General features: G+C 41.2%; 1 protein-coding gene across 6 annotated transcripts in view; it reads right to left on the bottom strand.

The window, feature by feature from the left end:
- The window catches only part of il1rapl1a (interleukin 1 receptor accessory protein-like 1a), a 249,207-nt gene that overhangs the window by 174,174 nt on the left and 58,779 nt on the right, over positions 1–16,254 (bottom strand). For all 6 annotated transcript variants that reach the window (XM_058082067.2, XM_078795163.1, XM_078795164.1 and 3 more), the window contains one exon: positions 11,950–12,057. In XM_058082067.2, coding sequence (XP_057938050.2) covers positions 11,950–12,031 — 82 coding nt within the window. In that variant the 5' untranslated portion in view covers positions 12,032–12,057. The remainder of the gene's footprint in view (positions 1–11,949; positions 12,058–16,254) is intronic.

Below are 16,254 nucleotides of genomic sequence, written 5' to 3'. Positions count from 1 at the left end.
TTCTCTCATTAAGGTCTAGGTTTTTTTTTCGTTTTTTTTTTTGGAACAGGCAGATCTCCAGCAAAGAAGCGGACCCCAGGTCTGAAGGAGGCAAGATAAGACCCAGACGGAGACAACCGGAATCTGATGGATGGACCTTGACAGCTTGCATCTGTCTGATAGCTCCAAAAAAACTATGCCTGTGAGGAGACCTCAGGCGGAGGCGTCTCTGTTCCCGTGCGAGAAGTGTGCACTTATTCACTGGCAAATGACACGTATGAATGGCTTAAGAGAATTTATGGCATTGACCAATTGTCTCATCCTTTTTTCATTGCATTTAGTCCACTGTGAGAGCAGAATTTATGTAGGGACGGTCATGCTGAGTTATGAAGCCATAGACTGCCTTTTTCAATAACGCAAAAGACTTGATATTATCATGATTTACTGTTTTGTTGTCAATGTCCGTTGAAATCCTTGTATGGCCATTTGAACTTTTTAACAAAATTGTCCTACATGTCATGTTTAAAAGCAAAGAAGCAATAGTAGCAAATAGTAGGGATGTTCCGATTGGGATTTTATGCTGCCAATACCGATAATCCATGAGTGAAATCGGCTGATACTGATACCAATACCAATCACATACATTCAGTGGAAATGTTTAAATGTACTACTGGCTATATTAGGGGTCACCAAGGTTTTTCCTTGTGAGAGCTACTTTAACAAAATGGAAATTTAATGGAAATACTCATTTTTGGTCACATTTATTTTAATATCTTATTTCAAGTTAAATAAAGCCAATATGGTTGTTTTACCAGAACATGAGAAAAATGCTGGTATCCACAACTCACCTTTTGTATTCTTCTTCTGCATTCTACTTCTCATATTCATTCATTCATTCATTTTCTACCGCTTATCCTTACGAGGGTCGCAGGAGGTGCTGGAGTCTATCCTAGCTGTCTTCGGGCAAGAAGCGGGGTACACCCTGGACTGGTCGCCAGCCAATCACAGGGCACATATAGACCAACAACCATTCACACTCACATTCATACCTATGGACAATTTGGAGTCGCCAATTAACCTAGCATGTTTTTGGAATGTGGGAGGAATCCGGAGAAAACCCACGCATGCACGGGGAGAACATGCAAACTCCACACAGAGATGGCCGAGGGTGGAATTGAACTCAGGTCTCCTGGCTGTGAGGCCTGCGCGCTAACCACCGCCATGTTAGCGTAACCACTCTTTTCATATTATGAACTGAAAACCTGATTGAAAAGCAGGTTTTAGCCACCTGTGCTGGGTCCCTCCAGCTGCATCCGCCGCTTTCTGAAGCGCAGATGCGGCAGACTCCCTCTTCAGTACCCGGAGAGGACATCACCCGTTTCTAGCGTGGCGGGAACGATGACACGTAATCATCCAGAGTTTGACGCAGCCCCGCACACAACAAAAGTTCCTCCTGCACTAAAAGGGCTACATAGTGTCTGTCTGCGTGTATAAGTACAGCATGTTGGGACGGTGGCTTTATTGCTGCTGCCTCAGGGATGGTCAAATCGTGAGCCTCAAACTTGCCATACCCAACCAAGTCCTTGTCTGCGGCTTTACATTTGGTGCAAAACCTATATCACTCTCACAAAGACAGGAAGTCCCACACACGGCAGACATTATCGGTGGAGGGGATTGCCTTTAAAGCAAGTATGGACTGATATTGTTACAGTCCTTTTTTTAAATATCGGCCAATACGGACGATTGTAGACAATTGATAGGAGCACCCCTAGAAAATAGTTGTATGTCCATTCTCAAAACTGTACCTCCAAAACACGTACTTGCGCTTTATACCACACGAGTGGTTCCGTTACGTGATCATGAACTGATCATGGCTACTAAGTAAAAATGTGTTGTTTCTTTTTTTACTTGAAATGTAATATATTGTATGAATTGATTTATGTACATATTAACCACAAAATTATTTTGAAACAATTTAAAATGTAAAAAATTTTCCCATGCACCAGAATCGCCTTGTTCATATAAAAGCATGGGACCAGTCTTGTGTTGACTTTCACTTTGTTTCTTATTATGGAGAGAATGAAAAATAGTCTGTAAAATGTGGAGTCAATTGCCGACAGCTTGTCACAGGCTAAGCCTATCTATGCCAGCATGTGTGATCGCTCACGTTTCAATCTCATTCCACTTTCTGGCAGCTCTCACTGCCACTCTGGCGGGAGCTATAGCAAGCTCATTTGTCTCATTGGCGAGCTACAAGCTATCACGTTCATACATGCTACATACCATACATACTATACATCTTATAGCAGGGGTCTCAAACACGCGGCCCGCGGGCCAAATGTGGCCCGCAGGACACTAGTTTGAGGCCCCCGCCTTGATATGAAAGTTTAATGTTAGTGCGGCTCGCGCAAGTTTGATATGGATGCTGTATGGTATCATGTACCCAGAAAAAATTATTACGTTTGATTAATGTTCATGTTAAAGGTTAAATAACTGTTAATAGTTATCCTCCCTATCCGTGTGGAAGTGGTAAGTTTTTGGCTATTTAAGTTTAAAGGAAATAACTTGAAGGCTACCGTTTAGGTCGCTAGCTCTCTAGTTTGCGAGTTAGCATGTATCTCAAGACCCTGCAGTTGCGCAATATGTTGTAAATAAAAAGAGTATAAATGTGACTATAGTCGTGTTTTGTCATGTCTACAGGGCTCTAATAATGCTTTGTTCATTTTAATCTGAAAAAAAATAATTTGTCTACCCACCAACTATATATGGTTTCTTAAGTTTTTATTATTTGCTGTTTTATTATTATTATTATATTTGTTTATTACTGATTGATTTTCTTTATTCTTGATTTGTTTATTTATTTTTCATCTTATTTTGTGCAGAAAAATAAAAATTAAGATATTTGAGATCAGTGGAATGTTTTATCAGAGCTTTTCTTGTAGAAAATTGGAACCAAAGCAAAGTTTATTAATTTTTCTGTTTTTAATAAATGCGTTTTTTTGGGGTTTTTTTGGCCCAGTCTCACCCAGACCCTAGCTCCAGTGCCCCCCAAGTAAATTGAGTTTGAGACCTCTGTCTTATAGTGTCACTGAACAACATCGCTCTCGTGTTAGCATTCTAATACTTATGGCTTGTATTAATCATACCACTTGCATGGAAACAAGATTTCTGAATCCATTGCTTACATCAACATTAATTATTCTTCGGTGTATTGTCATCTTTCATTTATTATTATTATAAAGTTCTCCCGTGTCATCCCCTCTGACAAATAAAGACACATAATAAACAATGACCTTAAGGCTATCTTTATGTTTTTGTCAGCGTTCACACGTTAGCTGTAATAAAATTGTCAAAATCATATTTCATACCAGTTGATATGAATGCAACTGACAGGGTTTTAAAGAGAAAATGTCATCTGGTATTGATCGCGTGCCCCTGAATGAAATCTCAAACTAATCTTCCTCGTTTTTTTCCCCCCTCCTACAGCAGTATTATATTATATGATGTTGTTGTCTTGTTAGAAGAAGCTTATTTCCAGTCTGAAATGACTACATTCACACTTTCACTTTCTACCGTCAAGGTACTCAAAGCGCTTTGACTCCATGACCACATTTACTTACTGATGACGCAGCATCAGCAGCAACTGGGGGTTCGATATCTTGGCCAAGGATGATATGGCAGAATCAAAGTAGCAACGTTTAGGTTGGGAGAGGATCACTCTTCCCCCTAAGCCATGACAGTACTCTGACCCAAACCAAAAAAAGATACTCTGGTGCAGTTTCCGTAGTGTTCCCACTGGTATTTTTAGCGAGTGGGAACACTTGAGTATCATTGTGTTCAATGTCTTCAATTCTTTTACATGTCATATCATGCTGTCTTTTTAACACTGCTCCATGCTCCCATTTCACCAAGTGCTTCTCCAATAGTGGGGGGCCACCCCCACCAGGGGGTGACGTGGTGAGCTGTTGTTGTTGTATGCTTCGGAGCGCTCCATTTTGTTGCATTTCCTGCTTTCAGTTTCGGGTTCTGTCTGTGCAGTACAGATAAATAAATATCGGTTTCTCAATAGCGTTTCAAAACGGGGGCGGGAGGGGCACAAAACCATTTTTTTGAGAAGCACTGCCTTAGTCAAAATGTCATCCAATACTTCTCTACAAGAGAGGAGAGAAATATGATCTCAGGGAAGAACTACATTTAAAACACTTATATGCTAGGACTACGTTAAAAAGCCATAGCATTTCAGTATGTGGAATCAAACTATGGAATGGATTGAGTAAGACCCTCAAACAATGCACAACGATGAGCCAATTCAAGAAACAATACAAGCAGTTGATGTTTGCTAAATACAAGGATGAAGAGTCTTGAACCAGTCATGATGTGCTATACGTATCACTATATTGACACTTACTATGGTACCCATTATGTCATTGGATGGTCATATCATCTTGTACTTCAGTACAGGTGCATTATTAAAAAAAATAAAAACAAAAACAAAAAAAACCTTAAACTGTATTATGGAAAGCAGGAAGTGAACAAATGTAACAGTTACTGATTATAAAAGGCTACACACAAAACAGTCTGTTTCCAGTATGCCTTACTAAAACCACTTTTAAACAGTCTAATATCCAGCATCAGGTCAAATACCTTAAAAAAACCTTAAACTGCATTATGGAAAGCAGGAAGTGAACAAATGTAACAGTTACTGATTGTAAAAGTACCAGATGGAGGGGTAGGATTTAATAAGCTTTGCTTCTTCCTACTCCTTTTGGACATGTGGAACTGTGAACTGATTATGTGATGCATTCAATTGTAATCTGATGCATGTTCAAATGAAATAAAACCATTACCATTACCATAGTCCAAGCTATAAATGACAAGTATGAATGAAACAATTTCTCTCTTCCTGTGTATGTGACAGTGGGGCACTTTAAAAGCATATTTTAGAAGCTTTTCAATACATCTAAGCTATCCAATCCAAGTCCAAGTCCTTGTATGAACATGAAGCGAACGGCACCAAAATATGCACCAGGTATCCCTTTTTAAATGTTTGGTCTGGCCCAGAATATGAAACAAGTGTGAACGCGGACTTATACACCCTATAATACCTCTCTAGTCAAACCGCTGCTGTCCAATAGCAGCTCCTACGTTTTTGATGTTTCGACTCAAGTGACAGTGTTTGTGAAAGCCGACGTGCCATCACTGGCCTACTTATGCCACTTTGAGGATTATCGAGCTTTACATGTACCTAGGAGGTGTTAATCAGGCTGAAAGGAAGCAAACAGCGAGTCGAGAACATCGCTGAGGACGGGAAGCTTTTCCTTGCATGAGACCCACAGTGAAGGGAATGCCGGCACATTGGGAGGATGGATTTTGCACTACATGGTCCAAAGTCTCCCATATGGACTAATTCTGATAGGAGTAACTGGATATCTTGAGTTAAAAACCAGGCCTCCTTTGAATATGGATAAATGAGGATAAAAACCAAGTAAGAATCCATACATAAATATAAACCGGTCACTTTCAAATACACACAAATGAACAGTAAATGATGTCATAATTTGACTAAATAGGAAATGGCCCGAGTGAAGAAAAAACAGTGCAGATATGACAGAACAATCACATCCAAACACTGGCAATCTAACACAATTGATATCCAATTCTGCAGGTGCCGACTGGTCATTAAAAGGAGAGCATTGCTGGGCCGGAATGGGGGGAATAAGAGACACCTTTGGGAAACTCATTAGTCGGAGGTAATGCAGGTGTGAACCAACTCCACGTTGAATAATTACCAGAATGCATCAAACTGGGAGTGTATACCGAAATCAGGAAGCATGGAACAGCAGTGTCTCCTGAGGGCCAATCTGGCTTTCATCTCGCTGCATTTCAAGGTTGAGTAGGGGGAAATTATGAAGTATTCTTGCAGTCCTGCACAAGCAAAGGAGTATTCCCATTTGATCCGGAATGCCCCACAAACAAAAAGCATAAGAACAATAATGTCCTATCTTTGTCCGCCTTGCGTAAACAGCAACCACAAGCTCATAAATGGCATGGCACCAGCTGCATGTAAGGAGCCAGAGGTGGTTGCTTGAAGTTAATTTAATAGCGGCCGTGAAAGTCCGGCCGTTTCGTCTCCTTCATGCTCAGCACATGAAGACAAATGTCCAAAACCTTTGAACCAGAAAACAATCTCCCACAAGGGGCTTTATCAGCCAATTAATCTCCTTTAACACTACATTTCGTCTTAAACGTGGACAGCCGACCTGCACCCCGCTCAATCTGTCAGTGACTAACAATGCACAGCCAGCCATTAATGCCACGTGAATTCAGGCCATGCCATTTATTAAAATTAAGAGCGAAATAGGAAAATAATGCACCTGTAGTTTCTTCAGCGACAAGCTTTTGAAAACTCTAATGCTGCTTTTCCACGACGCCGTGCTAACCACTCAGCTTGGCTTTTTGTGGCCTTGGTTTATAACCGTTGGTGTTCCACGGAAGCTGCCAAAAAACTATACTTGGTCAAAGCAAACATGAACAAGTTTATCCTCTACTTTCTGGCAAGAGAAGACTGAGGGCAACTAGAAATAAGGCGGCGATAAGGGACACCGGAGTAAGCTAACATTAGCATGTGACCTCAAATTGTATCCGAGAGGAGACTGAGGGCAGCAAGAAATTGCAGTAAAGTAAAGACTATGGAGGGCAGCAAGAAGAAAAATACAGCCTGGAGAAATACTGTTCCGAGCTAAGGCACAACAACAGTGCAACATTAGGGCATGTTAGCATGTGTCTTCAAATGTTATCCAAGAGGAGAATGAGGGCAGCTAGAAAATGGAACACTGCCACAAACTAGAGACTACTGACAATAATACTATAGTGTACAGAGCTGGCACAGCAACAGCATAAGCTAATATTAGCATGTGACCTCAAATTGTATCCGAGAGGAGACTGAGGGCAGCAAGAAATTGCAGTAAAGTAGAGACTATGGAGTATAATACAGTTCCAAGCTAAAACACAGCAACAGTGCAAGCCTAGGGTATGTTAGCATGTGTCTTTAAATATTATCCAAGAGGAGAATGAGGGCAGCTAGAAAATGGAACACTGCCACAAACTAGAGACTACTGACAATAATACTATAGTGTACAGAGCTGGCACAGCAACAGCATAAGCTAATATTAGCATGTGACCTCAAATTGTATCCGAGAGGAGACTGAGGGCAGCAAGAAATTGCAGTAAAGTAGAGACTATGGAGTATAATACAGTTCCAAGCTAAAACACAGCAACAGTGCAAGCATAGGGTATGTTAGCATGTGTCTTTAAATATTATCCAAGAGGAGCGTGAGGGCAGTGAGAAAATGGAACACTGCCACAAACTAGAGACTATTGAATATAATACTGTAGTGTACACAGCTGGCACAGCAACAGGGTATGCTAACATTAGCATGTGTCCTCAACTTGTATCCAAGAGGAGACTGAGGGCAGCAAGAAGAAAAATACAGCCTGGAGAAATACTGTTCCGAGTTAAGGCACAACAACAGTGCAAGATTAGGGTATGTTAGCATGCGTCTTCAAATGTTATCCAAGAGGAGAATGAGGGCAGCTAGAAAATGGAACACTGCCACAAACTAGAGACTACTGACTATAATACTATAGTGTACAGAGCCTCCTCTTGTACCCGAGAGGAGGCTGAGGGCAGCAAAAAAAAAGTGAGTGCTGCAGCAAAATGGAGACTGTGGAGTACAAATAAATATAAAGTAATTCAATCACAGTGGGACGTCACATTCTTGGACATAAACCTTTAAATAGTCATTAAATAGCCAGACGACACAGTGACATCCTGTCACCTTTGACCTCAGCCGTGGGTATTATTGACTTTCCTTGGGGCTATCAATACTTGAGGCAAGAACCCGGAGGGCCCACTTGATTGATCTGCAACTCTTTCTCATTTTAATTCCATACGGGAATCCTCCAAGATTAAAGATTAACTTTGTCTCACAAAGAGAAATTTGTCTTGGGTCATTCCCGTATTCTACAGCCGCAATGCACCACTTACAATTCATTCATTTTCTACTGTTTATAAAGTTGCAGGGGTGCTGGAGCCTATCCTAGCCATCTTCGGGCGAGAGGCAGGGTACACCCTGGACTGGTCGCCAGCCAATCACAGGGCACATATAGACAAACAACCATTCACACTCACATTCATACCTATGGACAATTTGTAGTCGCTAATTAACCTAGCATGTTTTTTGGAATGTGGGAGGAAACCGAAGAAAACCCACGCATGCACGGGGAGAACATGCAAACTGATGGCCAAGAGTGGAATCGAACTTGTGTCTCCTAGCTGTGAGGCCTGCGCGCTAACCATTCGTCCGCCTTGCAAGAGTACAAAAATAGGGTGTTGCCACTCCATGTGCAACAATAAATAATGCATGTCTACTTAAAACATAAATAAATAAATAGCACCTAACAGGATAATAAATGCCAGAATTAAAATAATCCCAATTGTTAAACCACTGAAATGATGCCAGTCAGAATAAATTTAATGAACTGCAATGTGCAGTGCAAATACTTATTGCACTATTCTTATTTAACAATTTGGTAGCCATGGTAACAAATGAGTTTTAACTCTGTTCTGTCTGCAGTGAGGAACGCAGTTTCTTCCATGGGTATGAATGTGAGTGTGAATGATGTGCCCTGTGATTGGCTGGTGACCTATTCAAGGCTCTCGACCAAAGATAGCTGGGATAGGCTCCAGCATACACACGGAAAATAGATTGAAATATTTTATACTAGTATGAAAGCTGCGTTGCAAATATCTGAGAACGTGTTCGAGTGACGTTGTCTGTCTTCCTCTCACATCCCATAAATATGCATGTTAGGTTAAATGAGGAAATGATGTGAATAGTTGTTATCTTTTGGAAAGCCTCTGTTTAAGATCAATAAAGAACAGAAATCTAGAAATGTATTTTGCATAAATCTACACTTAAAAAAAAGTACTCGTTATCTAACTTTATGAATCTTATAAAAACATTTGGCTTAATCTTAAATCTAGTTATGTGATAAGAACAACTTGCTGGGTGTGTCTTGATTTTGGACTGATTATATCAAAGTCACTAGAAAAATATTGTAGTTATAGGAATTCTAGCCAAGCAAATTGTTAGAATTTTTGCTTAAAATAGGAAAAGTTATCTCATGTTATTATAATTCGGGCTTGTTTCTGTGCATTGTGTGCACCCTTTGATGATACAAATTAGAACACAAGAGGGGATTGTGGGGGGATTGTGTTCCAAAAACTGCAGAGGAAGTAGCTCAGAATGATTTTTAATAATTATAGTTTAGTCATTATTTGAATTCCTGGCATTTTCTTTTTATTTGTCAGTTTTGATCTTAATACCGTAATACTTAAATAAATACTTGCAAGCAAGTTCTCCTATTCTCGCTCTTAATTTTCTCTTTTGACCTTTTACGTTTGTTCATCAATTGATGCTCAATTTGCTGGCATTTAGAACTAAAATGAGGTTTACATTAACCCTTGGCGACCTAGTTACTGCGAAATTGGATCATTTGCTAGCTGTCACTCTCTGTAGATTAAGGCCGGTCAAGCTAAATCTGGTATTTTCACGCCACACAATTTGACTTTGTGGCTATATAGAACAACAAGGTACACCGAGAACTATAATATACAAACAATATATGCAGCTAAGAGTTGTTATATATTAATTTTTTGAACATCTCACAAGACGCAAGAGAAATAAAATTACATTGAGTTTGCAATTTGGATGAAATGTTTAAAGACTATTTTCCTGTCTGTTACTTATTTTCATTTGTACATTTCACGAAGGAAAGGTGCATTGAGGCAAATCTTTAATAATAATCCTTCCTTAATGTTCCTATATACGCTTTTTTACTCGCAAACATTTAGAATTCAAAACCAGCAGCATAAATTAACAAATCTTACTTTAAGCTGTAATACAAAAAAACATGTTTGTGTCAGTGTGAGAGGTCTCACTCGCTCACATTTTGTACGCTGAACTTTAGAGGGCGAGTTTAAGAGCTAATATGCTAATAAATAAAGAAAAATAGTCATACAAAAATATGCTTGCTGAGTGTATTGTTTTAAATAATGGCCCATTGCTCTGAAATTGATATCATTTTACATAAAATTTGATGTAATTATCATTGTAGTTGCATAGCAAATCATTTACCACAAACATTTACCTACTTTTTATAGATTAAAACCTATTTCTATCTGCGATTAATTGATTCATTGTGAGTTAACTATGGACAAAAAATTACATTAAGTGATCAAATTTTTTAATCGATTGACAGCCCTCGTAAATAGTAAAATATATATATACTAAATACATTTTGAGTTAAAAAAATTAATTCTTGCAACTAATACTTTATTATTAGTAGTAGTATTATTTTGCTTCTGTCAAAAGTGTGAACCCTATCTTGTATATTTTCCATAAATGTGTCAGCTCATTAAAAGTTAGGACATAATTAACTCCAAGGATATCAAACTCAATTAATTTTCATCAAAAGAGCGGAGGACAAAAATCCTTTTCAAAGCTTGTGATACACACACACATACAGTACTTTGTCGTTTGTGTATTCATGTGGACCATGTTAATGTCCTCCTTGGCTGGCCCATCATAAACTGACTGCTCAATGATTATGCAAAGTTGACTTTTTAAAGAGGTTATGACAGCAATGTGTGGTCTCTAGAGTCTGTTTATGAGCATCATACGTGAGAAAAATCTAGCATTTAGCGTTTCCTTCACTTGACAGGAGAGGCGGTCAAAACAGTCGCTTTTTGCGGCTTTCCATGACATCCAAAAAACAGAAAACGTCTTCATCATGGATAGGATACCGCTTCTTACCCGCCCCCAGGAAGACAGCTTTGTTTTTCATTCATTCATTCATTTTCTACCGCTTTTCCTCACGAGGGTCGCGGGGGTGCTGGAGCCTATCCCAGCTGTCTTTGGGCGAGAGGCGGGGTACTCCCTGGAGTGGTCGCCAATTAACCTAGCATGTTTTTGGAATGTGGGAGGAAACCGGAGTACCCGGAGAAAACCCACGCGTGCACGGGAAGAACATGCAAACTCCACACAGAGATGGCTGAGGGTGGAATTGAACCCTGGTCTCCTAGCTGTGAGGTCTGTGCGCTAACCACTTGTCCGCCGTGCCGCCAGCTTTGTTTTTCTCTTCAGCAAATCATCACTTTTGAACTGACTAACTTCCAATCAGGGCGGCACGGTGGTCGAGTGGTTAGCGCGCAGACATCACAGCTAGGAGACCAGGGTTCAATTCCACCCTTCAACCTCGGCCATCTCTGTGTGGAGTTTGCATGTTCTCCCCGTGCATGTGTGGTTTTTTTTCCGGGTACTCCGGTTTCCTCCCACATTCCAAAAACATGCTAGGTTAATTGGCGACTCCAAATTGTCCATAGGTATGAATGTGAGTGTGAATGGTTGTTTGTCTATATGTGCCCTGTGATTGACTGGCGACCAGTCCAGGGTGTACCCCGCCTCTCGCCCGAAGACTGCTGGGATAGGCTCCAGCACCCCCGTGACCCTCGTGAGGAAAAGCGGCAAAAAATGAATGAATGAACTTCCAATCAAAACTCGATTTTAGACTTCCAATACACTAATACAGTACCTCTGACACTTATTTAAGGCTAGTGAAAAATGGGTGAATATCGGGCCTTACCTTACCAAATACATTTCTGTAAGAGCAACACATTTAACTGCCGTAGTCCCGCTCATCATGTCCACCATCATAAACCAAATGCTCACTTTTAAACCTAAGCCTTGAACTTGAACTCACCAAAAGGATGAATCCATTTCTGAGCGGAGACAACATCACTGCTTCAACTTGTTCTATTTATACACAGCACAGCCTCAAAGCCTTAAATAATGTCGTCTATGCATGCACGGGGTGAAGGTGTCGTCATGGAGATAGATTGTTAAATACCTGAGCCTCTCTTTGAGACCACCTTGAGACACTCGGACAGTGTAACATACAGCAGGATCAGCAGAGGGCCGGGAGGTCGCATCTTCCCCCGTGTCCTCGCCTGGCAGCCTGGAGAAGACAGAGGAAGAACAATCAGTCACAGCTCGTACATGAGATCAAATGGCTGTTCAGCACCACGGACAAAGTGTCAGTTTGAGGGAATGTTCCGTACTGTTCCCACTAACGCTAGCGCGATGACCCACACGGACACTCACAAAAACACTAGAAGACACAGACTCCCCTGTCCTCTTCGCTCATGATAGCAAATGAGACAGGTTATCATAGCGGAGGGTATATTTCACACGAAAATCATTCCCAAGGATGCTGACGAATCAATAAAGAAATAATTACACGTGTAAGAAACACCGCTTTTAATAGCCGCCGTCATTAAAGCGGGCGAGGGAATTTCAAATTATTACCTCGTGACTAACCGAGTTACAGCAAATATCCCTCCTATATCCCTTATCGACTCATATATCATGTTAATTGACAGAGGTTGGCTGTTCTCAACACCTCATCATCTCAGTAAATGACATAATCTAACATGAGGTAATTAGCCCCTAATAGTTGGCATCACCAATTACACGTAGAGCCGGCGACGCTGCATGAATTTGATGTTCAATTTAAAAGCAAAATTAAAAAAAACAATCACGGAAGATGTTTGTTAACTCAGAACGGCATTTAAAATCCTTCAAAAACCTGAAAATGAAGAATTTGTGCAATGCATTTGACACTGAAAAGATTCTAAATGCACGTTTAAAGTGATTTTCAGCAATGAAAAATATGATCAGTGTTCTTTGCACTTAACATCTGTTGGATGTAGAGAATGACTCGCTGCAGACAATTCATGTATTTTTGCCCATGTTGAGGTTTTATTGGAACGACCAGGCTCTTTGTTCCCATGTGGAGAGAGAGCGAGAAATGAGACGGACTGCAATTTTGAATTTTTTATTAAACACTGCATCTGTCCTAAGATGTTAAGAAACAAAAGGAGTAACTGCGCTATATCCTATACTTGAGTGGCACCCACACAGGGGTGGCACCGCTCCCCTACGTGCATCAGTAATGCGGCAATGTGCCTGCTTCTTACTGGTTCTAGCTCGTGTCAGTCCAGGGCAGGGGTCATCAACCTGTCAATCATGAGCTACTATTCGAGCTTTGAGACTTTGTGCCGGTGCTGGAGCCTATCCCAGCTGTCTTTGGGCGAGAGGCAGGGTACACCCTGGACTGGTCGCCAGCCAATCACAGAGCACATATAGACAAACAACCATTCACACTCACATTCATACCTATGGACAATTTGGAGTGGCTAATTAACCTAGCATGTTTTTGGAATGTCGGAGAAAACCCACGCATGCACGGGGAGAACATGCAAACTCCACACAGAGATGGCCGAGGAATTGAACCCTGGTCTGCGCGCTAACCACTAGACCGCCATGCCGCCCTCAAAATAATATACTTTTTAAAAATAGAAAGTGACCAACAATCACTCATTTTGACCAATGAACACTCCAGTGTTTTTTGTACAGCCGGAAGAAGCCACCCGCCATAGCACGGCAAGGTGCATTAATGTTGGATACGCTACGCTGCCGTGCGTCCATGGATGTGGAAAGAACCACAGTGTACATCTTGTGCAGGTTCAAGCCCCAGACCAAGGATCTTGGGCCCAAAAAAGTTGGATTCCACAAATCTAGGGTATGTTTGTGTGTCTTCTAAATAAAGCAAGCTGTAGCTAGAAGATAAGGTTGTCAAGCAATACTAGTACTAGCCATCTCCTAACATTGTAAACTTATACAAAACACACATATTGAAAGCAGAAGAAACAAAACTACAACAAAAATCTCTATGATAGATGTAGCAAACACTGCGAAGACACAGGGACAATAATTCTTCATATTTATCAGATCGAAATAGAGCATTTATTTTGGATTATGTTGACATCACAAATACACACAAGCCTAAGTGATCCAAAATAGTGCAAAACAAAACCTGTGTTTTTTTGTGGGCACAGCAAACTGACGACTGTGAAGCCTCCTTTGTAGCCTCCTCCTGGTAGTGGGATGCAATTAACAATACATTCATTTTCTACCGTTTATCCTCATGAGGGTCGCGGAAGTGCTGGAGCCTATGCCAGCTGTCTTGGGCAAAAGGCAGGGTACACGCTGGACTGGTTGCCAGCCAATCACAGGGCACATATAGACAAACAATGTGGTGTATACTTCTGAAAAATAATTCAGTGGTTTTATAAAAGAAGATTTCGGTGTACAATTCTCAATTTATTTAGGGTCAAATTTAGTTTATGCATACATGCAAAAATATCATCTTCCAGAATGTCTTTAAACTTTTAACTTGACAAGGTCATCTCTGTTAAATGTGATTGACTCCATTTGTCAATTTTTTAAGTACAAATTATTTGGATGTTGGACTTTGCAGAGGTATAAAACCCATATTGTTATTTTGGACCATAAAATATTGAGGAAATGAGAACATGTCTTTTTAGTCATGACTTGAATGCATCATTACATTCATTCATCGCGGGGGTGCTGGAGCCTATCCCAGCTGTCTTCGGACAAGAGGCAGGGTACACTCTGGACTGGTCGCCAGCCAATCACAGGGCACATATAGACAAACAACCATTCACACTTACATTCATACCTATGGACAATTTGGAGTCGCCAATTAACCTAGCATGTTTTTGGAATGTGGGAGGAAACCGGAGTACCCGGAGAAAACCCACGCATGCACAGGGAGAACATGCCGAGGATGGAATTGAACTCGGGTCTCCCAGCTGTGACGCCTACGTCAGGATTTTTGTCCATTTTGATGAATGAAAGAATGCCATGTTATGTATATTTTTTACAGCATTTACAAAACGTCACTTTCTTGTCAAGCCAATGAGTGACACAAGCATCTGTGAGGAATGCATCTGTAAAGTCAGATCTGAAGGAATCCATCCGGAAGAGGAGCCGTTTCACCTCCAGTCACATCATGTGTCTGTCAAGCTCTATGAGAACATGCAACAAATGAAGCCAACCATACAGAAATACGAAAAGAGAAGAGAAGGAGCGGATCTTTGGCATTTGGAAGAAAAAGAAGCTCACAAGTTTGCTGCTGCTGCAGCAACAGAGAGGTCACGTGTGGCTCAGATTAGCATAGCTGATGAAAGGAGCCTCTCTCAGTGTATGTTTGGACAACACTTGCCAAGGACTGCTCTGACAAGAAGCCTTTCTCTACTCAATCATTCCTCAAAGAGACAACGTCAATGAACACAGCACACATATCACAACTGAAGGATTTATTATGTACCCTGACAGATCCTTTGCTACGGCAGTATTGCAATTACACCAACAAATGTAAAAATGCATGCGTCTTGTTTGACCTTTGGCCAAATCATAGTTTAAGGATCTGCATCAGCAGCAGAAACAGGGCTAGAAACAGGAACTGCCTTAAAGAGCCATCCTTAAAGGGCCAGCCTTAAAGAGCCATCCTTAAAGGGCCAGCCTTAAAGGGCCAGCCTTAAAGCTGCAGCCTTAATGGGCCAGCCTTAAAGAGCCATCCTTAAAGGGCCAGCCTTAAAGGGCCAGCCTTAATGGGCCAGCCTTAAAGGGCCATCCTTAAAGGGCCATCACTAAAGGGCCATCCTTAAAGGGCCAGCCTTAAAGCTCCATCCTTAAAGGGCCAGCCTTAAAGCTCCATCCTTAAAGGGCCAGCCTTAAAGGGCCATCCTTAAAGGGCCAGCCTTTTCGGGCCATCCTTAAAGGGCCAGCCTTAAAGGGCCATCCTTAAAGGGCCATCACTAAAGGGCCATCCTTAAAGGGCCATCCTTAAAGGGCCATCACTAAAGGGCCAGCCTTAAAGGGCCAGCCTTAAAGGGCCATCCTTAAAGCTCCATCCTTAAAGCTCCATCCTTAAAGGGCCAGCCTTACAGCTGCAGCCTTAAAGGGCCAGCCTTAAAGGGCCAGCCTTAAAGGGCCAGCCTTAAAGGGCCATCCTTAAAGGGCCAGCCTTACAGGGCTAGAAACAGGAACAAATATTGAGCAGAAACGTACAAAGAAATGGTTATTTTGTATGTTAAGGTTCAAAACCCTATCAGATGCTTCCTCCGACAAGACCAGGTCATTTGTGTTGCTGCATGTGACTTGTTACAAAGTATGTCGCTTCTGGGTGAAGAAAGCAGTAACTGGCACACTGCAGGTATTTTTTAAATTGTCATTCATACAGAGGTATGGCATACGTTCGTCCCAACTAACGAGATGATTTTTAGAT

This window comes from Doryrhamphus excisus, linkage group LG12, assembly GCF_037039965.1.
Source record: "Doryrhamphus excisus strain RoL-2023G ecotype Guam linkage group LG12, RoL_Dexc_Guam_v1.1, whole genome shotgun sequence".
Taxonomy (NCBI): Eukaryota; Metazoa; Chordata; class Actinopteri; order Syngnathiformes; family Syngnathidae; genus Doryrhamphus; species Doryrhamphus excisus.
The sequence above is the reverse complement of the archived record's forward strand: the minus strand, read 5'-3'. Positions and strand labels throughout refer to the sequence as shown.